Below are 25618 nucleotides of genomic sequence, written 5' to 3' on the forward strand. Positions count from 1 at the left end.
ATCTGTACTCCAGTCACACCTCCCCCCCAGACACACACAAACACACACACACTGCAAGCAACAGATGAAGAACCAGTAAAGGTTTTAACCAAAGCCATGCAATCAAAACTGAACTGTGACACAGCAGCCAAGAGTTTGGAAAAGTTCAGTTTACATGCCAATATAAAAGAGAGAGACAGAGAGAGTTAACAGTGTACAAACTATCATATTACATGTTTAATTTTACATGCTAGCAAAATAATGCTTAGGAACATCCAATGCAGATTACAGCTGTACATGGAGAGGGAAATATCATATATTCAAGTTGGTTTTTCAAAAGGTTGAGGAACAAGAGACCTTGTTGATGTACTGGATATAACCTATATACAACCTGGATTGGAAGAAGATGAGTATGGTTTTAAAATTGGAGGAAGAAACATCAATATCCTGTGTTATGCTGATGACACTACTCTGATAGCTGAAAATGCAAGTGATCTGCAAGTAATGGAAGTCAAGGAGCACCATGAAAAAATGGGACTAAAATTAAATATAAAGAAGACCAAACTAATTAAAACAGGCATAGCAACTAGTGTTGGAATTGATAATGCAGATATTGAAATGGTGCATAGTTTCTGTCTTTTAGGATTGACTATCAACAGTAAGGGAACCAACAGTCAAGAACTACACTGCAGACTAGCAGTTGATGAATAGCAATGGAGACCTTAGAAAAGATAATCAGGTGCTGTGAGGTGTCCATACCTACAAAGAACAGAACTCTCCAGACAATTCCATAGAGTATCGCTGTTGCACTGAATGGAAGTGAAAGTGTGATGGAATGGAATTATGAAGGCCGAGATCAGGGAGACAAACATTTTCTTAGCTCGCCAGAACCACGTGGGAGGAAAAGAGCATGAGACTGGCACCTCCCTGAGAAATTCACACTGTTGTGGCTGGAGGACTTGGGAACTGGGGTTTTAGTCTGGGAAGACTCTTGCTAGAGGTTGTAGCTAATAAACATAGCTGAACTGAATTAGCATTGTCTCTTGGAGTTCCTTGGGCTAGGCCTGACAGAAAGGTAGATTTTGAAAAAGCAGGATAGAAAGAGTACTGGCACTTCTGAATTCTGGTATTGGGGAAGACTCCTGAAAATACTATGGATGGTCAAGAAACAAACAAACAGGTAACAGAACAAAACAATCCAGAGTTCTCATTTGAGGAACAAATGACCAGGCTCAAATTATTATACTTTGAACACATTAGGCACCCTTGAGAAGTCCATAATGCTGGGAAAGTTGGAAAGAAAGAGAAGAAGAGGATGACCAGAAGCAAGGTTGACAGACTTCATTACAATAACGATGAGTGCATCATTGGGAGACCTGAAGGGCTACCTTGGGGACAAATCATCCTGGAGAATGTCTATCTTGTGGGTGCTGAGAGTTGACACCAATTTGATGGTGTCAGGTAATCAAATCAGTAAAAAGAAATTAGACTTTTTTTTTTTTTTGCCTCAGACACCATTTTAAAAAGATAAATATTATACCTTTAAGAGCCTGGAGAGACATACTGCATGTCCCAGAGAAGTTTAATGGTCTACTTCAAAGATTCTAAGTATGTCCCATAACTGTTAAACTAATGGCTTAACTAAATCAGAGTTACTCAAAATGGATTTTTGAATTTATAACAGCCACTTACACCATTGAATACTTCAAGCGAGATAAGCATGCCCACATCAACCCATTAAAGAACATGTACTTGTATTATTATTTTCTCTACCCATAAAATATTTATCAGCTGTACCCACTATGTAACAAGCCATATGAAGGTTAATTGTCTCCACCTTCGGTGTATCCCAGTGATCACTGATAGAAAAATAATAGGAATAATTGGCACTGAAAAGCCAGACTCATGGATAATCCCAAGTGGGCAGAACAACAGAGCATTACTAGAAGATTTTACCATTGTTAAAATGGTTGCTCATAAGCAAACTATTCTTTAATAACAGAAAGGCAAATTTCAAAGAGAGGCTGGTCCCAGAATCTCAGAAGAAAGACAGGGCAAGATCCAGGGATCCAGCTGGGGGACCAGTGAGGGATAAAGCAACCCACCATGGAGGGCTCTGGGGAGCCAGAACGGGAAGACGAAAACCATACTCCAACCGTGTTCCTAAAGAGAAAAGAGTAGCCACTATATGTAGCCTTTCTTATCTCTAAATAATTTTAAAAACTGTACATTTATAATGAGAGCAGAGTACATATGTGTTAAGCAAACATGATAGGACGCAGGTGGACAACACTTATGCTGCGTTACTACTCAGCAGAAAACAAAGAAACCACAACCCACTTTTCAAGGCGTTTTAAGACTCAAACCAGAGCAGGTTATCAGCCAAGTGGAGAACGAAATGTAATTACGTGGCTGTATATACAACTCTTGCCAAGGAAGGCTGTGAGAACCCAAAGTAAATGTTCTTTGATGTCTTAATAGAAGAGAAAGAAAATGCAGTAAGAGGTGTTTTGTGCTGTGTTTTGCAGCAAATCATGTGAATTCACAAAAGTTAATGAGAAGGGAAATTCACCCTTCTGAACGTCTTTCAGCCAATTCTGAAGACAGAAGTTTTATTTGGCAGGAAAGGAAGCACAGCTGGTTGGTAGAAAGGGTTCCTGCAGCAAGTTCTGAAAACTGTGTTTCAGAGCTGCTGAAGTTGTTTCTCATAGGCTCTTCTCTCTACCCCCGAAACACATTCATATCTGTTAAATCTACAGGTTTCTTCTCACTGAACAATACAATTTCAACCAACAGGGATTCTAAATGAAAAGTGAAAAATGGAACTCAGCTGACTTAGAAACCATGCAAGGCCAGGAGAGGTGGCCATGGCTGGAGGTATTGTCTTAACAGGTAGAACAATGAGGTAGTAAAAATGAAATAGTTGGTGGAAATTGAGAGCGTCACCAAATGATGTGCAGATCAGGTAGGTTTCTGGCACACTTGTAGCCAAAGAGGAATGATCTATAGTGTGTTATGTAACCAGCACCGTTAAACAACTTCAGCATCACTGTACCATTTGTTCCCTGATGCCATTGGACAAGTTGTACTATTTAGAAATTACCAACTTAGCAATTTTCTTTTCTTTTCTTTTTTCCAGAAGAGGTAAAGCATGAAAACCCAACTAATTGGCAGCTGGGAATATTCTGCTACTGTGAACATTCTTGTCTGCCATAGTTCATAATGAAAAGACTTTGTGTTGTTGTTGTTCTGTTTGATGAGCTTGTCTGCAAGAGAAAAGCAGGGAATCCTGCCAGTTTGGCACCACTTCCTTTCAGCCTTCATCCTCCCTCTCGCTCCTCGATGCAGTGGAAGAAGTGACAACTACACTTTTTTGACATGCCATCTTTCTCCCAAATGCCTTGTTCTCAGGTTGGTTCTGTACCTTACTTTTATCAATCATGGTGCTCAGAAAGGATGTGTATATGGTTGATGTATGCATTTAGCACATACAGGGCATCCCTGCCAATTATCCCTCCCATTAAATTACAAAGAAAACTAGTCTGTTGAACTGTGAATTACAGATTAATTTGTCAAGGATTTGGGGCCTTCTGAAGTTAAGTCAGAGGATGGGTCCTGTCATTAAAATATCTCTTTGCAGAACCAAATATCTGGACTACAATAAATAACACCATCACTATTCTGCTTTGCAACAAATCATATAAATAAATTTATCCATATAAATATTTTCTTTTCACCAGCAGATTTTTTTGATGGTGTGATCTACCTTGTGTTCAGACTTCCTGCTTCAGGCCCACCTTCATTGCTAGCCAGTCCCCTTTTTGGTCCACTTGGCCAGTTCAGAGTATCTGTGATGGACTGGAATGGTGGGAGGGGAGGAAAGAATGTGCTCTCATCTCCAGAGGAGCGAGGAAGAGATAAGTGGAGGAAATTGGCACCTCCCTAAGAAATCCCATTGGTGTGAACTGACTGAGCCTGGGAACTGGGCTTCAGTCTGGGAAGATTCTTGTAAATGGGTTGTAGCTAATAAACCTTGCTGGATAATTCCTGTATGGTCTCCTGGATTTCCTTGGGCTAGGCCTGACAGTATCTTTTGAAACTGACCAATGATGTACTGGTATAGAATCACTTGGAATCTTCATTTTATCTCCTCTACTTTGGAAGATTCCACAAAATATGGACCCAACGTGATAGGCCTTCAGAGGAGGTCAGTAAGGATGCTCAGGGGACTAGACATTAAGCTATATAATGAGAGGTTGAGGGAATTGGAAAAGTTTAGCCTGGAAAAAATAGGACTGGGAGGGGCTATAATAGCTTTGTTCGGGTATCTGAAAGGATGGCAGACAGAAGGTCAAGACCCATTCTCTGTCATTTCAGACTAATGGATTTGAGAAACAGAAAGGAGGGTTTCAGGTGAATGTTAGAAAAACAATCCCTGACAGTAAGAGTGGTTTAACAGAGGAGCCAATTATCAAGGGAGGCAGGTAGCTCATTCTGCTTCACTTGATGCATTCAAGCAGTATCCGGGCAGCCATCTGTTAGGGATACTTTAATTTAGATTCCACTACGGAACAGGGACTTGATCTTTAGGCCTAAATGGCTCTTCCAGCTAGGCTTTTATGATCTCAAAGATGCTCTTATAACATTAATTCAGAAGAACTAACATGGAAGACATTATGCCATTTTCTCTTCTTAGAGAGATCTTAGAGATTCTAAGTGTAGGATCATCTCAAAGAGGAATGTCCCTGTAATACCAAATATACAGATAAGATGATCTCAAGTTTGAAGGCCGTAGTGACCTCTGTGATTGTGCCCAACTCTGTGTTTTTATGATTTAGTTCTGGAAAAGCAAAACACAACAGCACATAGAAACAAGCCTGCAAGAGTGGCTTCTCTGTATTGATGTTTTTGGAATATACTGAAGGCATCATTGTTTTATGTTTATTACAGCCTAGCTATGAACCTTTTTTCAAGAGCAAAATAGTTAAAATGGGCTAAAGAAATAGTTTGAAAGCCTGCATGATTTTTATGCTTCAATGACAAACTACTTTTAAATATTTAACAGATAACAGAGTAATAAGAGACACCCACAAGTGAGACTTCCATCCACTGGTGAGGACTGCAGGACACCTGAGTCAGATTAAAAACATTTATTCTATAAACACTGAAAAATCATTGTAAAAACCACATTCTACATAGAACTAACCCATGTAGAAATGTCAATCAAATTCTGAATGCCCTATGAGCAAAAAGGTATGATTAACTAGATTGATAAATAATCAAATTGCAGATTTTTTTAGCTTACTGTTTCCGAATGATCTATTCCTGTAGGCTTCATGGCAACAGGTCAATCAAGTCAGTTCTATTATTATGTTTTATTTTTCTGCTGCTTTTTAAATGAGTATTCTTTGTTTTGGTCACTATGAATGTTGATTTTTCCTGACAAATGAGAAATAAGTCAGGGGAAAAAGGAATAAAAACAAATATTAATTTGTATTTATTTATGGGACTGATATTGAGGCATAAGTGATACAGAGGTATGATATATACCACTTGGCTATATGTTTTCTATTAATTATAAGGGTGTTGTTGTTTTAACATACAGACCTTTCTGCTGCATTTGTTGCTTAGAGATAAAAGAAGATGAATCTCCCATTCTAACTTGCATTAATTGGCTGGGAAGACCTAGAACTATTGCTTTCCTAGAAAGTAAAAGGTAAAATCTTCATCAAATCAAACAGAACAGGCAATGACATAGACACGCCTGTGCATTTTTCTTAGTGTTGCCGAGATGGTTTGCCATTGCATTCATCTGGGAGAGATTTCCTCATCTTAATCTACAACTCTGGGATTCTCTAGAGATCTCTCATCCAAGTGTTTGGTAGGACTGACCCTGCTTAGCTTTGAGGCTCAGATGAGATCAGCCATGGATTGTTGCCTGCTGAGACTTTCCTGGGTTAAATGAAATTGGATTCCCATAATCTCTAGTGCCCTTTTCTTTCATCTGCCTTCCAAGCCAACCAGTCTTCATCCCACTCACTCTTCATCTTTTCATTTTGTTCCTAACTTTCCACAGTAACACTTCACAGGGAAAGTGAAGCTTACTGATTCCCACTGTCTCATTCACACACAAGGACATACAATTCTGCCCAAGAAACGTTTCTGCAATTTTCTCTGTTGTTTTCCCACTGTTAGTTGTTTACTCTTATTGAGCATTTCTATTTTTTTCTTTTTCTGTGAGCTGCCTGAAGCACACATGCTGAAAAAGAACAGATATTTTATTTAATATAAAATATATATTTTTAAACAGTGACTATTATGGGGATTATTTCCTTCCACTTGAAAATGAAAGGAGAGAGAGCAATCAATTTTGGGCCATTGTGCTGTGACTGGAGGATCTGAAAGGACCTCCATGTTCCTAGAACAAGGAATTTCCTTGCATTCCCACTTCTAACTGACTGCTCACTTCTAATTCTTGAAGCTGATAAAGGCTTATGTTTTCCAAATGGAAGACCTACAATGAAATGGGCCAAAATATCCTTTAAACATAACGGAGGTCACTCTGGATCCTTTAGAAGCTGAAAAGATATATCCACCCACCACTAATGGCATCCTTTTAAAGTGAAAATTATCCGAACACCAGTATGTACCTGTCTTCGTAGATCTCTCGTCTTCTTGGTCATCTTGTCAATTGCTATGTTCAGTGGGTCTCCTTTCTCCTTCCTTCCAGTCTGTTTAAAAGATAACATACATTAAGAAATTAAACAGGAATAACAGACTGTAGAATCATAAACTATATATGGTATTGCCCTGTTACGTTTCTCTCAATTGGCATCAATAAAGAATGATGTATATCGGCACACCTCTGCCTGCTAAAGTGAATCAAGAAATTTCCAAATACTGTCTCCTGGATCATCATAATCATCCAGGAAAAACAAAGCTAAGCAAAATCTTTACAAATGAGACTATACTATCATATAAGGACATTTATGATCATTGCACGCTTGGGATGTCACTGGAAAAATTCAGAATCCCCTCTCCCCAAAGCCTTACTGATCTGGTTTTCAATCCACTTTAATTGGTCTTTGTTATGATAGAAGATATTAAAAAGATCTCTGTTCCTTGTATACTTTGATAACCAATGGCCATCCTTTCCTACCAGCCTCCTCCCATTCTACTAATCTTCATGACTCCATTGTATCCTGGATCTTCTCCTATCATTTTCCACAATGTTGTTCTTGGGGAGCACCTCCCATTCATCCTTACTCATTTTATTAGGATTTTGGGTTTGGTCCCTTGCTATTTTCTTACATACCATACATCAAGGATGAGAACTTAGATGTGAGAGCTTTGAGAAAAGCCCTTTCCCTTCTTGAGGTTCCACCCCCAAAAGTTTAGCTGTCCTTCAACTGGCTCTGTATCAATTGCTTTCCACCTTTCCTAAAGGGGAAGATGCCAAGGTAGTGACAATGTGCCTGCTGGCATTGCAGCTTAAGTTCTGCACATATAGGTCCTGTTTCCAGTTAAATAATCTATCCTATGGGAGGATTGTAGGGAAGAATTCAGCCTTTGAGGACAATTCTGTTTTCCCACTCCTGGTGTTCATGAAAATGCTCAGCAAATCGAATGGCTTAGAATACTGCTGGAGAATAACATTTCTGTAACGCCCTGGCTTGGCTGAGGAACACAAGAATGGCTTGAACACACTCACAGTGCATTACAACAAGAATTTGAAGAGTGCAGTGCACAGCTGGGTGGCTGGAGGAGTCTATTCCCCACAGAAGAGCTTCACTCCAGTAAATGTCTCCCTCCCTTATTAACACTGAAGGATCCTGTAGATCTAGGTTTGATGGTGGACTTGATACTGCCCCTAATCCTTAAGAAGCCATGGCCATTTCTGAAGGCTCAGCCTTGGATGAGTGCAAATAAGCTTATGGGGAGTCTAACCTAACAGTAAGGGCACATTATCAAGCTAGGAAGGTTCTGAAGAAAGCTTTCATTCAGGTGGGGTAACTCTAACTCCTTCCACCTTCTATCCAACCTCACATCTCCAAATGATCCTCACTGGCATTTCCAGTTGAATAGCTTGTTACTGTCTCTTGCACAGCTTGCATTTGTTCAGTAAGACTTGAAACATTTCAGTAGCTTGCACCACCCATGTTGATGAAGCTTGTGTTGGGCTCACCACAGACATAGAGTTCTTTTCTATATTAAATTGTTCGAGTCCATTATTAAGGAGATAACTGCTGAGTACAGCAGATTACTTTAAAACAAATAATAAAAGGATGAAGAGGGGAGATTAAGGTGACTCAGTAGATCACACCAAAGTTTTGCACTACTGCATTATAACCTTGTATTGTAGCCTTTGCACACACACTCTCTCTCTCTCAAAAAAAGAAAGGAAGGAAGAAAGAAATCTGGCAATGCTCCTTGCTATAAAAAGAATATTAAGAGTTTCTAATCTCCATCCTGCCAGGCAGCAGGGCTGTTACACATGATAATAAGCAGCAAAACAGCTTGAGGACAGAAGGAGAATGTTCTTTATGGCAGTAACAAGGCTCACATTGGCAGACATTAGGTTCAGGATAAAGATGACTTCCACTTAAAATATTCTACCACCACCCCTGTAGGAAGTCTAAAGGCAAAAGATTCTCAGTGCAGGTTTTTGAAAAGGAAGTGAGAGGGAGGAAAAGGGAAAAATACATACATGCATACATACATACATACATACATACATTCAGAAAGCGGGGGGGGACACAGCTCTGTAAGGTTTTAAGGTATTACAATAAGCTTTAGATGACCGCAAGGTATATACTATCTGGTCTTTTGGAAAGTAACTTATTTTAGACCTTTAAAAAAAAGCAGAGATAAATTAATCTTGAATCACGTATTTCTATTTTCAGTAGTTCCAGTTTTCTCAGTTGTACTGAATATTCAGAACCTCCAAACATCACCAACTAGTGAGGACAAGTGAGTTATCTCTATTTCCAACCAGTCTGGAAAGCATAGCTATAGACCAGAGTTTCTCAACCTTGACCACTTGAAGATGTGTGGACTTCATGCTGGCTGGGGAATTCTGGGAGTTGAAATCCACAGATCTTCAAGTAGCCAAGGTTGAGAAACACTGCTATAGATTGATGACAATTGGAGACTGCATTAAACAGAAGAGAACGCTTAGTTCTACACAATGTTTTTTGGGCATGCCAGACTGCCCTTGTTCAGACTTTTGCAGATAACTTGATATTGTAGAGAAACAGACCAACACATAACAGATACCTCAACCTATGCAGGAAACTGTCATCTTTAACCTTTTTACACTGAGCTTGAAGATCTGCTTCTTTCATTCAAAATAATACAGATGCCTCCCAGATTGGCAAGCCTGATCAAGCCAAGATCCAGGTTCACAGAAGCATCTGCTCACATTCAAACGTAAATCCACAGAAGCCCCTTGCCAGCATTTGAGGTCTGGGATAGCTGAAAAGTGCCCTACTATAAAGTAGATCTACATTATATTGTGCTAAGGGCTTTGATGAAACATACAAGTAAGCTAAGGAGGCCTTGGGGAGCCATTTTGAAAAAAAAAGAAAGGGGCACTGAAGATTTGGTAATTTGGTAGGGAGATGGGCAGAAGAAAAGCTTAAAGGAAGGAGGCAACATAGGGGCAAAAGTAAAAGAGAAATGCAGGTCAGATCAGGATGAAAGATGCAAAAAGGTTAGGGTGGGAGGGAGATTTCTTTTTGCTTCCCCCCGGGGGGGGGGGATTGGAGGAAAATGAAAATAAATTCAACACTCATCTTCATAACATCATTTACTGATCTAAGTTCACTCTGCCATGTTTATATTCATTCATTCATTCATTCATTCATTCATTCATTCATTCATTCATTCATTCGACTGATTTACATAGCCACCCATCTCACAAAGCCAGTGACTCTGGCGGTGTACGACAGAGTTAAGACAATGTCCATAAATTGTATTGTGGCATACATTCGTTTTCCATGGATTCTGATTTTACACCTCTGCAGAAGTTAGACCTAGACTGCTCTGAAGCCAGCAATGCACTGGATCCTCCTTCCTTCTTTTGTAAAGACAGCAGATGCAGACGTGCACCTTGATCTTGCATTTGAGAGTTGTCCTGGGCTGTTGGTCCTCAGTGTTTAAGAACTGTAGCTTTATGATTCCGTAGATAAAAGTCTTCCTATTAAAGTTACTGGAAAACACTGGAGGATTGCAATACATAACCAGTTTATCATTGCATTTGTTCCTCAAAAAGAAAACATTTCATTGGATTCATTTTCCCCTATTTTTTCATTTGTTTGGAAATTTTGGGAAATAATCATACCAATTTCAAAGTCTTGGAGGGTGGGGGAGAGAGGGAAAGGAAAAAGGTGGGATTTTCCCCTGCCTTTTTCTGAACCGCCTCCTCCTCCTCCTCCTTTTTTTCAGGATAACTGGCTTGAATCTAATCTCCAGAAATTAGGGAAGGAAGTGGTCCACAGGGAGGATAAGCAAGAAAACCAAGCAAGTGGGAAAAAACGCAGAGGAGAAGAGGGAATGGAAGTAAAGATTCCCAGAAGTTGCAAACGAGAGGAAGGTTTAAGGACATTTACTAAATAAATCAAAATGATCCTAGCACCAGAATATTCCATCTGACCAGAATGCTAAGGCTGTATGACTGATCGGCTGTGCTTAGCACTGAGAAATGTACCTACTAAGAAAAATGGTTGTGACATCAAATGTAATCCATGTAAAAAATGAACGTTTGAGAAGATCATCTGTCCCAGATACTGGAAGACACACAAATACGCTACTTTTATTGAATTTAAGTTTAGAGCTGACTTGGAATAAAGATTTTGAAAGGAAGCTGGGGTCTCGTTTTATCTGAACCCTGACCCTCCTCTAACTCTACAGAGAACACTAACTCTAACTTCTACAGAAGTGTCCCGTTTAGAACAGAAGTGCCCTGCTTTTCTAAACAGCAGAAAGTGCCTCTATTCTGTAACTTCCCAAAGCTTTGCAGCCAATATATCAGGGAACGCTGAAACGGCTCCAACAGTTTTATCCATTGCACACTGTATGTCAAAACATCCCAGCATCATTTATCCAGTAATTCATCCAGCAAGAGACAGCTGGACAGATTATTTATTGATCCAACAGTTATAGCGCCTTAATGTACATTTCTCCTCTTCGACTTCCCACTCCCTTGCCCTTTCTCAAATCATCAGCTAGGAAGATGACACCATACTTCACCATTCATTCAGGATTTCAATATCACACTTGTTTATTAAGGTATACATTACAATTGGGGAAAAAGAAACCAAGTAAAATGATTTCTAATATTGCCTTCTCAGTGGAAAATATATTTCTCTTAAAGAAATTAGTCTTTAGCTTCTCAGGACTGGTAAGAAGTAATATAATCATAAGACAAAATAAAATCTACTAACAGGCATAGTTGTCAAAGTAAGGGTTTTATTTCTGCAGGAAATATTGATCAATCTACCTCTCTTCCAGTTGGCTTACCTTACTCATACAGTTCTTCCCTAAACAATGGGGCAGGTGGGGGTGAATTTTTCTGTTCAATAAACAGATGCCGTCCCTGCTGAGTAACAAATTCAAGCAGAAGCTAACTGATCAGGGTCTGAAGGAAAGCCACTACTTGAGATACATCTACCTTGAGCTGTATGGGTTAACTACTTGAGTGTTGGGTGATGGCTGTAGTTGGTTTTGCTCTTGGTTTCACTAGCATAAGAACTGACAGCTAGGGCATGAAGAGTGATTCTCACATTAATAGAAATTGTGCAAGGATTTACCATATATATATTGTACCATTCTGACAGCTGCTATTATTGAGCCCCAAGCCCTAGATAACTCCTAAAGGTAATGCATTGTATATAGTCATCTGAAGTACAAAGGCCCATGAGTTCAGTTCCAAGTACAGGGTTTGAACCCCACGAAAAGATCTGGCTATGTATGTCTGAAGAATCCCAAATAGGATGAAACTGGTCACCAAGTACCTGTTTCCTGATGATCATGTAATTGATGACTCACATTTGTTAATCGGCCATCACGGAAGAAAAAAAAAATCCAGACAGAAACTTTCCTTTAACATCACTTCAAATGCCCACTATTAAGAGATGAAAAAGTCGGGTATATAGAAAAGACGAATTCTGTGTGAGCATCTGAATGGATCAGGGACGATCAAAGTTTGAGATTCACATGCTGAGAAGGTGGTGAGGATCGTTCCTATAGGATGGGCCAATTCATCTTTGGCAGCAGAAAATGTCTGGTGCCAAACAACAGCAGCACACTCACTTAGAGTGGAAAGTCTGCAAGCAAAGCTCTGATTTTATGCAATCCCAAAGTTACCTTTGGAAATAAATAGGGATTACTGGAGTCCGCACTCAATGTTTTTCAGCTGTCTAGAAGATGTGCAAAAATCTGAACTGTTGTTCAGAGGCATGTCAGGGGACAAGAGTTTTCATTTCATTAAATTAGAACATGGGCCCATTTACCACAGCATTCACTATTTATTGATAATTTTCTAAGACCATGACTGTTCCTCAATCCTGCTATCTGGAGATGTTAAGGATTAGATATACAGCCTTCAACATATGAAAACTGTGCTTTACCATTATACTTCTCTCTCTTAAAAGTAATCTCCTTTCTTTGTTTTTTTTCCATGTAGAAACATTTTGCAGAGTAGAAAAGGGGAAACATTGTTTTATCCATTTTCAATAACGTTTTGTTGTCCATTGATTTATGAATCTGAAATAGTTATGTTTAATAAATACATAAAACTGTAGATCTGACAAGCTGAATTAGATTCACAATGGGTATTAAAGAATTTTTTCAAAAAACAAGTGGTCATGTTTCATAGAAAAAATGTAATAAGCAGCCAAAAATATCTTATATTTATGTCTTATTCTTAGATATGAGAAGAGCTACATATGATCATTTATAGTTAAGGAAGTGATACACCTATTAAATTATTTAAAAAAAAAACATTTATACATCTGAAGAAAACAGATGTCTCTAATTTAATGCAAACATGTTTGTATGTTAAAAAGGAAGGAGGAGATTTTAAAAGGAAATAGTACACTCATCTTCCCACAGGCATTTAATGTGCAGAAACATTTTTTAAAAATGGATACCATAATGACATCAATGGTTGGAAACAAGTTTCGGAACACATACACATTTGCTCCTGGATCTGGGTGAGACATCTGAAAATTCACTTCTATTTCAGGAAATTAGGCAAGAATCAAACCTAATGTTGACAATCTTGGTCACATTTTTAAAATAATTATTTTAAATATGTACCATTAGCCTAGTGAATCAGATTAGATCAAATCCCCAAATGAAATGAGCTGAATAGGATATATTACAGCTCAAACCCATTTGGGATAATGGGCAGACTTCACATTAAATATTATTTCCCAATACAGGAAGGCAGAGGCAGAGGCGGAGGAGGAGGAAGAGGAGGAGGAGGCAGAGGAAGAGGAGGAGGATGCACCATTACCTATTTTGGCTTTTCCCACAATGCCATGATAGAGGTGGGAAACAAGAGAAACAGAGGCAAATGACTGACAGGTCTACCTTCTAATCACAGGGAATGGTACATCAAAGGTTTTCTAGTGAAAGTGTTTTAGGGAGTCTTTCCCCTGTAACAAATTGCATCTGACATTTAATTCTATTTATGGTATCATCATCATCATCATCATCATCATCATTTCACAGTGCAAAGAAGTTTATTTCTCACATCCTTGCACCTAGCTTTCTGTGCTTGGTCAGGTTTCTTGCCAAACAAGATCAAATAAGCTCAAACATTCTGGGATTATTGTTAACTAGTTTTCATATACAATAACTTTTCAGTTTTGCTGTTGGTGATTGATGGGACCAGAAAACTTTCAACAGTAGTTTATATTGAAGCAGTAACAAATGGGATGGGCAGGAGAGGTAGTAAGTCTACACTTCATTTTAAATCAAACCAGACATACGTCACTCATCACCTTCTTGGTGACAGCCACGAGCAGTGGTATTTTCCAGCGCCTGCAATACTCTACTAGTTCATATCTCTTCTTCTTTTGTTTGTCTTTAAAGGCTTAATTATTTTTTAACACATATGCAAACACATGCATACCTATAGTTAGCAACCATGTGCAATGAATGTGTCAAATTTGGTGAAGAGTGTTTCTGGCAGCTGGCTTCGTTCAGCTGGCTGTCATCCAATAGCAGCCTTATCTGTACTACAGACAATGAGAGTGAGGATTAATCACATATACCGTGTAGCTTCCACCTCTCACAATGAATTAATGGCTGGCTGGCTAAGAAAATGACAGAGTTCATTAGTGTAAATAATGAAGTAGTACTTAGCATTAATTCTACTCTTGAGTCAAAGAATTTCCCTCTAGGCCCCTGCTCAAAAGATAGACAGAAACGTGGGCATATATGTATGTACGCATGTATGACATTACATTATATTAGAAGCAACATACCCAGAGAGACAGGCAAATGCGCGCGTGCACACACACACACACACACACACACACACACAGAAAGAGAAATTTAGTGGAAAGCATTAGTTCCAAGTTCTGTCCACTTCTGCTCCTTTGCAAAAAGCATTGCGTGTCCATGCTACAATCTATCCCTGTCATTTCTTCTGATCAATGCTCTGAATGACACTAATTTCAATTGCTCACCAGTTTAATTAGGGAAGGTGAAACACAATTACAGGACATTAGTGCAAAGCCAGTGCAAAGGACCCATTTGGGACACACCACAGCTGGAGAAACTAACTGACTTAATGGCGTTTTCTACTGAAAATCTTAATTAAAAGCATTACCCTAGGGGAGAAAAATATAGCAAGTGCCACAAATAATGAACACAGTTTCCATGTGTATGCTAATTAAACTTCATATATTTGTTTTGACATTTGGCACAATGAAAGAGAGAGGGGGGAATACACCAAACACTATATATAGGAAATTATTTCCATGTTAGTCAGCCTGAAAGCTGAAAAAAAAATCAAATAAACCTTAGACCGTTGTAAGGGCAAATATACATTAACCCTGAATATAAATGTTTGTATACTAACAGCAGAAGATTCAACATTAAGGTAAGAGTTTCAATTGCTTTATGTAAAAGAGAACCTACATGAATTAGGTATAACAGAATCACGACAGATTGGGGAGATATAATAGTTTTGTGTGGATGAATGCTCCCTAAGAAGCTTAGGGAACACCAGGATGAGAGCAAAGTCATTCTCTGACCATTACCAATCATGCTAAATCATATTGTGCTTTGTTTCTGGTGTAGAGCAATAGATGAACTCCTCCATCATGTCTGTAGGAGGCCATTATGGCTTGATCAAAGTCCTTGGCTTAAGTCACATGTCAATGTAGCCTGTACATCAAAGAAGGTATAGAGTCAAATTTCAGGATGGACAGATTTCACCACGGGTATCTCCATGGAATGGCGATTGCTGTACATACAGTATATATTCCTGCCTCCAACCCTGATCAAAGAATAAAGGTGAACATGAAATGGAAAATGACATGGATCTGGTGATAGTGATTCATAGCCTCATCACCACCTTCATAGACTACTACAATACAGTCTCAATGGAGCTACCTTTGAAGACTACTCCAAAACTGCATCTGGTACAAAATGCAGCAGCCCTTGTGCTGATGGTGAGAATCGTTATAGCTGAATGGTACCTATGCTGTGGGTGCTGCATTGGGTACTGGTAGGCTTCTGGGTACAATATTAACCTTTGAACCCCTAATGCTTGGCTTCCACATACTTGTAGGACTACATCCTCCTGACCTGTCCAGTCCGCTTGACAAGGATGAGGCAATTATATGTTCCTAGCCTAGCCTAGCCTAGTTCTGAGGTCAAGTCAGTGTGAAGCTGCTGATATTGTGTTTTCTGATTATGTCTTCCCCTCAGAAGTCAAACTGATGGCAAGGCTTGTATGTAAGATGCAAATGGTACATAGGGTCCTCTGACTCCCAGCTGGAGAACTAGGTGGAGGCTGTGACCCGGGCAGTCTTTGCATAGCTCCATCTTATGCATCAGCTGTGGTCACTCTTGGACTGGGACTTGTGTTTTTCTCACCTCATGCTGGGCTACTGCAACTCGCTTTACATGGGCCTGGTTGTGCCATCAGGCCTGGGGATCCCAGGGGACTGGTGAACTAGTAAGGTGGCTCTATTATTGTTAACATCCCTTTGCCCACTATTTCTTTTCTTAGCTTTGTCTTTTATAGTTTTTAAATAATTGCATTGCTTTAGGTATTTATTAACTGTTTTAGCGTTGTTGTACACTGCCCAGAGCCATTTGTTTTGTGAGATGAGTGGCTATATAAACTTGACGAATGAATGAATGAATGAATGAATGAATGAATGAATGAATGAAACCCTGCCACTGATCTAGAATGCAGTGGCTTGCATATTATGAGTATGTAATGGTATGCCCACATTACAGCATCCTTTTGGGAGCTCTACTAATTGTCAGTTGGCTTCCAGGTACAATTCATAGTCCTGGTCATCACCTTTAAAACCCTTGATGGCTTGGGACCTGGGTAATATCAAGATGGCCTTCTCCAAGTACAGTTGGCCAGTCTGGTGTGATCCAGTGAAGGCCTCCAGTGATTCCCAGTCTGCATGGGATGGTATCATCAGAAATTCCAAGGGAAACATTTCTGTAGAGATAAGAGTAACCTTATCCTTACTACTGTTCTGAAAGGTGATCAAGGCCCTGGTTTTTTCTAGGGCCTTTGAGGATGTGTGAACAACTGAGTTGCTCTTGAAGCAGCAGCACCAGGTGATTCCTGAATATGATGACGAGCATAGCTCTGTGGTGGATTATGATTTTATTACTGCGCCTTTGATGTTTTGATCATTTTTTTTTTATTTTATTGTATTTTAATCCTACTGCTGTCATGAGGAGTGTAAACTGTTCAGAGCTGTTTTTTTTTATTGGAGCAATGAATAAGCCTGAGTCAATAAGTAACTAAATAAAAGAATTAAAATAAACATGGATAAAAGAATTAAAATAAAATAAAATAAAAAAATTACGTTACTTAATTAATTGGATAAATTAAAATGAATGAATGAATGAATAAGAGAGACATCAAAAGAAGAAGAAAGAAGAACCAATTACCCCTGGAAAAAATGTTAAATAAATTTTACGGTCATGATGAAGAGGTGTAATTTCTGCCTACCCTTCTAGATATCCTGAGAATACTCGATTATAGAAATGGCCGGAACAGATGGGACCTTTAGAACTTAATCCTAGGAGACATCCAGGTCCTAGCATAAGACACAACCATTGCTTAACAGATTGGAAATAATGACCATGGTGCTATAAATTTCCACATATGTGCAAATGAAACAGCATTAAGTAGATGTCAAAATGTGGAGACTGATAAAAAGGAAATGGAAAGAAAAACAAATAAGAGGGACTAATCTCTTCAAAATACTGAGTTATTTTTTAAAGCCACGCTACTAGGAGCTTAGCTTGGAAAATCTCTCTTTTTCTAATCAAACCCAGTAAGACAGAAACTTGGTTAACAAGCAGAATTATGGAAACAAATTAGAGCCAATAAGACTCTTAAAAGAAAAAAAAAAGAAAGAAAAGAAAAAAAGGCTTAAGCAGACAACAAAGAATACAAAAAAGAAAACAAAAATAAGCAGTAAATCACTCAACCCATTAAGATCAGCAATAAGAAACAATAAATAAATGCATGAGAATTCAGAACAAGGAGGCAGTTGAAATCTTAGATGACAAGGGTTGTTATGCATATGCTAAAGACAGATAAGGAGATCCCATAAAAGCCTTAAACAACATTCATTTGAAATGCTGATATTTTTACAACAAAAATGTTAGACTGGAATTTGGAAACCAGGTGAAAATCCTCATTCACCTAGGAAGCATACTTTGGACTAATCACAGGTCTATTGTAAGTATAAAACGGGGTGGAGGACAAGAAATATTATACTACCTTGAGCTTCTTGAAGAAAAATCATGCAAAGTACTGTTACTGGTCTTGTTTTCTACAAGCCTAATACACTTTCCCATTCATTATTCCCTTTCAGTATGTATTAACGATATTCATCTAATTTTAAATTATATTCCACCGTTTGCCTCATCGCAACACAAAGTACAGTTCGGAATTTCCTCCACCCTAATTTTATCATGTAGATTTATGACATTTCTATACAAAGTTCAAGTCTTATCATTCTCTGAATCAAGTGATCATATTGCTATACGTGTTGCTAGGACATTGAGTTTTGCAAGTTCTCCCTATGTTTCCCTTTCCATGTCCAAACTGTGTTCTCCAATGAAATGTTCCTTCATCGTAAAGTCATTTGGTTGCTTAAATCCATTTTGTTCTTTTTGGTTTCAGAGCTTCCTTTTTCTTTCTTTTGCCTAGGTTTTTTTTTTTTTTTTGAGAATTGTTAATATAGCTATGCAAAAGTTCAAAGGGATGGTTTAATTCAATAAAAACTGAATTGAATCAGCCCATAGAAGCTGACTGTGAATCAAAATGGAGACCAGCTTCAATGCAGCAAATCTAATTAGATGATTTAACAGATATTGTGGCCTTTTCTGTTGTTTCTGGGGTTGTTTCAGGTTATATAAAGAGGTAAAATATAAGATTTTGGAGACCTTGGAGGATCATTTAGCCCAATGCACTGATCAGGGCAAGAATCTACCACAGCATCTTTTAAAGGTGGTCATCAATCTCTGTTTAAACATCTCCAGAAAAGGAAAGTCCACCACATCTAATGCAAGTACATAAGTCACGATGTCTGCATGATGACAAAAACAAGCACATGGCTTCATTTTTCCCCTCTGCCCACCAATACTGCCCCATCTTCTCCATGACATCCCTTCATGTACTTGAAGTCAACTATCCTATCTCCCTGCAGTCTTCTCTTCTCCAGGATAAACCTACTAACAGTTCCAACTGTTTGTCATAGATCTTCCCTTCCAGGTCCTATAGAATCTTGGTTGCAGTCCCCTGGACATACTCCAGTTTATCAATAGCCTTCCTAAAATGCAGTATTCAGAACTGGTGCAAATTCTATGCAGACCATCGCAGGATAAAGAACCATCACTTTGCAACTTCTCTTCCATATATCTGGAAATTTTTGACTCTAACCTGAGTATGAGTACCAGCCAATGAAATTCATCTCGGAATTGAACTCCTTGCTTAATCTGGACTGAGACTACAATACCCTTGGTTTGGATTGACTTATCAGAGCTCTTCAAATTAAATCTTTATTACAGTCATAGACCAGCATATCAGAGCTCTTGTAGAGTGGTGAGGCTAGCATTTTTTAGGCTTTAGTTACTTTCTTACCATTCAACTTCTTTACTATGGACAGACACAGCTCTAAATTTTGGCCTAATTCTTGGGCTAATGAAATATTTCACCTGTGCAGATCCAGTTCAGTTCAGCATTTTGAATATAAACTCATGGCTACCCAGGCTAGTGTGCACTCTGGGGTCAAGCCTACAAATACTTACAAAAGCCTTCTAATTTCTGAACGACTGGTGTATATTTAAATCTCTCAATAACGAATGGGTGTCATGTTTAAACTAGGAGCCTTGCCTTAAATGTTTACCACTTTTAAGAAGGGAGAAGTGGTAAGGCTACAGATGCCAAGCTGTCTCTGTAAAATTATATCTCGCTGTCAGCCTCCTTCTTCTGCCTCAGCTAACTAACTAGCATGGAGTATGACCAGACAGAACCAACCACAACCAAGTGCTGAAGAACACCCTTTTACTTGCCTTTATGGGATGGTGGAACTGTGTATTATGCTGCTCATAATAAAGTTTTGTGTGGGCCTAGTCTGCCCCTTCTAGGAAAAACAACCCCATCATTTATTTCAGTAAAGTGCCAAGCTTGGCATGACACTGAAAAATGCCCATTGGCTTTCCACTTTGGGGCGGGGTTCTGCACCATCTCTGGTCATTGGGTTTTATGAGATATTCAGTGAATTGGCATAGCAGAGTGACTACAGAGTGATAGGCATGAATATCTGACACTACAGGCTTCACATCTGACAGAAATATTTATTTATTCATTTATTTATTAAATTTGTATGCTGCCCATCTCCCCCAATGGGTGACTCTGGGCGGCTCACAATGAAAGTAAAGCCCACAAACAATTAAAAAATAATACCTTCATTAATTAATTAAAATTAAAATTAATTAATTTCATTAATTAATTTAATCCATTAATTAATTAATTAAAAAGTCAAACTACAAAAACAAGCCCTGTATATTAAAAACTAAAAACATTCAAGATGATGGGGGAGTAAAATCAATTACCTCACAAGCCACTTCCACTGGTGCGAGCCCCCATCCAGCCCCCAGGCCATTTGGCATAGCCAAGATTTCACGCTCTTCCTGAAGGCCATGAGGGTGGGGCACACCGCACCTTGGATGGTAAGTTGTTCCACAGAGCAGGGGCCACGGCAGAAAAGGCCCTCTTCCTAGACCCCACCAGTCGAAATTCCTTGACTGATGGGGTCTGCAACATGCCCCTTCTGCCGGACCAAGTGGGGCAGGCTGATAAAACAGGGCGAGACGGCTCCTCAGATAACCTGGTCCTGTGCCATGAAGGACTTTAAAGGTGATAACCAACACCTTGAATTGCACCTGGAAGCAAACTGGCAACCAATGCAGCTCGCATAACAGTGGCGTTATCCGGGCCCCCTCAGGGGCATTCAGAGCTATTCAGAAATAGCTCAGAGGACCTCCTTGAATAGTTTATTTGTACTTCCAGAGCAAGTACAAATAAGTTCTTCTCTCTCTAGCTCTGTGGTTTGCTTTTCTTGTTTAATACAGTGAGGTCTTACTATTTCCCACGGAACTGGTGGCACAGTTGTGAGCCCAGATTTTTTATCATCTGCCTCAAGGCCCTGATGAAGCCTTGGTGGAGGAAAAAATAGCTGCAATTGCTATAAATAAGCAAGTACATAAATTAAAAAAAAATCAAGCCATTAATCAGTCATAGCTTCAAGCTGTAAAGATAAACTTCCTAGAAATTTGGGAGGGAACTATGTTAAGAAACAGTTTGATTCCTATCTTTTTAATAATCTGTGGCAAAGCTTGAGGATCTAAGTGCCTGTTTTTAGCCCTGGTTGAGGCACAGTTTTATCTTAAAGGCAAACCTAGAGCCCAGGGTGAAAGGAAAATTATTCAAATAATAATTTTCAAATTATTAATCAGATTCAAATCCATTACTATCACAAAGATCAGAACTGAAGTATAAGCATTTGAAAGAATAATGAATACAATCTGTCCAAACAAAATCTACTTCAGGAGGCACTCAATGGAAATTAAAAAAAAAAAAAAGTTTTTCAACCATGATCCTAGAGAACCATTAGGGGAGGAATATCCATTGTCTCAGTTCATGTACTTAGTCCTCCAGGAAAAAGAGATGAAGAGAAAGCGTGTCTGAACAGCCAGCCTCTCCAGTTGAGAGCTCACTGCCAAGCCCAAGGGGAAGGGGACAGTGATGTTATAAAGTCTTGCCAGGACTCTCCTATTCCCACAATAATGGCTCCTAACCCAGCTAACATGACTGAGGGCTCATCCCCACATCCTGCTTGTCTGGTGCTAGGATGACCTATAAATTGTTTCTCAAGGATAGGAACACAAATGATTATCCTCAACCCACCCCAGCTCACTGGCTCTCTTTTCTTGTTCCATGTCAAAAATAATGGGTCCCGCCCCCGCCGGTATTTCTGCTGCCACATGAGGTATGGTCCACCTGCTGTGCTTCATTTCATTGTAGGCAATCCGACTCTGAGATGTGGCAGGAGTACTTCCCTTCCCAGTCACTGGTCCCTGCCTTTCCTGGCCATTTCATTTGGGGATGCTAGGCTTCCTGCTTCTTTGTGAAGGCAACTTCCCACGGTAGACTGGTAGAAGGCTGGGCTTCTCAACCAGATAAAGTTCTGCCAGTTTCTCTTTCTAGCTCAAAGGATTGGAAGAACAATTGCTGTGGTGTTTTGTTCTTTTTCTCCACTAATTATTAGTAAATGCACCAGATGGTAAGTATCAATCATGAGAGGGCATCAGTAGAGCAGTTGATACAGTAGGTCTATCAGTGGAAACCATATGCCCTGAAAGACCCATCAATGGAAAGAAAAGTGATTGGTGCTTCATTTCCCAACATGGGTAGGAAGCATAAAGAAGCAGGGGGATCCACCAATCAGAACTGTGGGTACTGCCATCTGGACAGAACACCTGAGAAGGCGCGCTGCCAAAGATGAAGAAGACACTGAAATCTGGAAAGCAATTTCATAAGCTGGCTTTGTTTCCATCTAGTTTCAGCATGGGAGGCAGGCAGCTTAAAGTTGTCATGTGGAAAAGCCCTCAGAACTGCCAGAATCGCCAGAAGATGATCAGACTGGGTAGGTAATCAACTAGTTTAAATATGTTGTGTAAACAAAGCCTTAAAAGTCCCCCCTCCCCAGCTTTGAATGAGACCAACAGGGACAATCTTATTCTTTTCAACCACTCAATACGTCATCCCAATAGAAAAAAAATCAGCCTCTCTTATTGTATCATCTATATTAAATTTTCTGAATGTTGGCAGTGACAAGTCTTATCAGATTGAGGCTGCCTTTTTTGATGTCTCAGTTAACCTTGGTATGTGACCAAATCCAACCATAATTTGATCAAATTTAAATCCATGTCTACGCAAAAATAACACGGAGAAGGGATCCATATCACCTCAAATTAGTCAGTTTTCACCAATATGGGCAATGTTACTTGTAAATGTCCTGTAACTATGTAAGATAATTCACTGATATCAATGTCATATAAACATTAGTAAATAAAGGCATCTATTTATTTGGAACGACAGGTGAAACATCTAATCACAGATATCCACACCACATTTAGTCTTATAATGATGAATAATCTTAGGCTTGGATTTAGATTTCTGATTTGTTCATTATTAAGCAACAGGTTAAACGTGTGGTAGTTCCTAAATTATGGAACTCTTTTTCTTTGCTGTAAAAGTTTTGTAGACATTATGACTGTTGAGATTAAACATGCAGATGGTGGAAGAGCAGGAAAAAAAGTGGTACTGTAAAATGTACTAAGTGAGCACCAGCCCAAGGCATAAATTTGAAAGCCCAAGGGTGGAATAAAACCTATCATAAACATTCAAATCAGCATTAGGAGATTCTCTTGGTGTCCTTCTCTTAAGTTCCAGGTTTCATAACTAGGACATAAATGTGGGGGAGGCATCTGAAGCTGTCTTGCATCAAATACAATAACTGGTCTATTTAATTTTGGCAGATACTGGCTCTTCGTGGCTTCCTGATTTCAGATAGAAAGGTCACATGGAACCCTCCAACCAGAGATTCTTTAACAGTTCAGTTTGAGTCATGAGCTTAGGGTTTGCAGTGCAAGTGCTCATTCGCTAGCTCTGGTTAGGTATGTCTGGATTCGTCAAAGTCCAATGCATTTGCTGCTTCTTTTAATAGAATAGTGTTTTCATATGGTAGTATTTTAAATGGAATTCCTTTTTTTAGGCCAAACCAAATGCTCACTCTGCAGCTTTGGTGGATTTCATGAGTAGTTCAAGAATTGCTCACCAAGAAGAGCTGTGTGACATTTAGATGTAAAAAAGGAGGAAGACTCTAGACTCTTCAGCCACCTTGTAAATGTCATAAACTAAAGGCCCCCTCCCCAATCTGCAAACTGAAGACGAACCCTACCCACCTTTGTCAGTATTCATCGAGCTGTGAAATTCAAAGGGAGCAAAGCACCCAAATTAGCTCCCATCAGATGATTTATCTTCAAGCTTCTGTGTTTTCTTACTACACTACGTACCTAACTGTATATTGCATACTTCTGTGCTGAGCCATCATTTTCTATATTTCAGGAGCAAGATAAGAGAGAGTGGGGTGAGGAGGACCTGATCAGAAGGTTGAACCTATTGACTGACAACGAAAGAGTTGTTTTTAAAAAAAAAGAAAACTTCAGTGTCCAAAGTTAAATATAACAGTAGTAACTAACATACATGGGCAGCTTCATCCATGATTTCTTTAAATTAATGAATGAACATCTTCCCAGGCAATATACATATATATTGCTATAAAAGCAACAGGCAGTCATACTTAAAATATTGCCATGCATTAAATGTAAACAGGGACAGAACAAATTTGATGGATAGAGTTCTACTTGCATTTTTCAAATAATATCCATGATAGATCAAGATTGCAATCCATGGCTTGTTTAGCATTTCACGTGATCCAGTAATTCTGCCTTGTTTCTGTCCAACAAATTAGGCTCTGGCTTATAACTCTAGATTGTTAGGAGAGGAATCAGATGCTACGTATAAAGCTAAACTAGCTACAAAGAGAGATGGAATCAGCTAGAAGGAGCATTCTGCTCATTTCTGCATGAGCCAAGCTTATCACAATGTCTAAAAGTGGCAAATGTAAACGTCTCTTTGCTTGGCTGATAATGAAGACCACAGACTCCATTTTTATTCAAAGATAGCTTGGAATAAATATTTCCTCTGAAATGTACATGGAAAACAGAGCACAGTGACTTTCAAATGATATATTCCTGAACATTTCAAGGATAAAAACTCATTCTCAGGATAAGCTAGTAAATCAAGAGAAGGTTAACCACATTTGGTGTTAAGGTTTAGTTAAATGCAAATTTCCAGTGAGTGACTGTGTCTTTTTCTCTTTTAAAATACAGATGACAGAATGACTGACTAGTGTGGCATCTCCAGTGAAAGATGAGACCCAGGACAGGACAAGATGACAAAGCAGTTCCTGGAGCAAAATCCTCTTTGCTGAATGTCACTCAGTTCTCAAAAAAATGTACATTTTTGACATCAAAAACAAATTACAATGACATGTAAAAGCAAGAAACTGGCACGGAGAGCTGTTTATCATTTTATAGAGTCCCTGGTTTGTCAAGTGGCAAGAACAATTCTGCTTTGAAGACAAGAATTATTTCATGACAGGGTTCTTCTAAGACAGTGTTTCTCAACCTTGGCAACTCTAAGATGTATGGACTTCAACTCCCAGAATTCCCCAGCCAGCATTGGGGATTCTAATTCTAATTCCATATCTTAGAATTGCCAAGGTTGAGAAACACTGTTCTAAGAGCATATTTTATTTTATTTTATTTTATTTTATTTTATTTTATTTTATTTTATTTTTCTGGGAAAAATAAATATTGACCAGAAAGAACTTACTGGTATTGTGCCATTTTCAGGAACTCATATGAAGCAAAACGGAAGGATTCTTACTGATTGGTCCTATACAATGTTTACAGTCAGATTGCTGAATATTAAGAGGTTTCATACACCTCAAAAAGCTAGTTTCAGGGAAGGACCATTCGCCAACAGTTTACCATTAGTGATTTTAAAAAAAGAAAAAAATCCTTGTAGCCAACATAAAAAGGAAAAGAAGAAAGATGGCAGAGAAGAAAGCAGACAGACACAGAGTAGTCTCTCCCAGTAGATCATTTCAAAGTGCTGAAGGTTCTTTAAAAAGGTGCAAAGGGAAAAAACCTGCCCCATTTCAAATTAAAGCAGTGGGCAGTATCGAAGCTCTGCTCAGATTTCAAGATGTATCTTTTT

At 39.0% G+C, this 25618-nt stretch overlaps 1 protein-coding gene across 3 annotated transcripts in view; it reads right to left on the bottom strand.

The window, feature by feature from the left end:
* Window positions 1–25618, bottom strand: part of CTNNA2 (catenin alpha 2) — a 519575-nt gene that overhangs the window by 147255 nt on the left and 346702 nt on the right. For all 3 annotated transcript variants that reach the window (XM_088133180.1, XM_088133181.1, XM_088133182.1), the window contains exon 8: window positions 6630–6710. In XM_088133180.1, coding sequence (XP_087989306.1) covers window positions 6630–6710 — 81 coding nt within the window. The remainder of the gene's footprint in view (window positions 1–6629; window positions 6711–25618) is intronic.

This window comes from Python bivittatus, unplaced genomic scaffold (assembly GCF_059951505.1).
Source record: "Python bivittatus isolate LINGU-HERP-01145 unplaced genomic scaffold, Pbiv_v1 ctg000070_np1212, whole genome shotgun sequence".
NCBI classification, from domain to species: Eukaryota; Metazoa; Chordata; class Lepidosauria; order Squamata; family Pythonidae; genus Python; species Python bivittatus.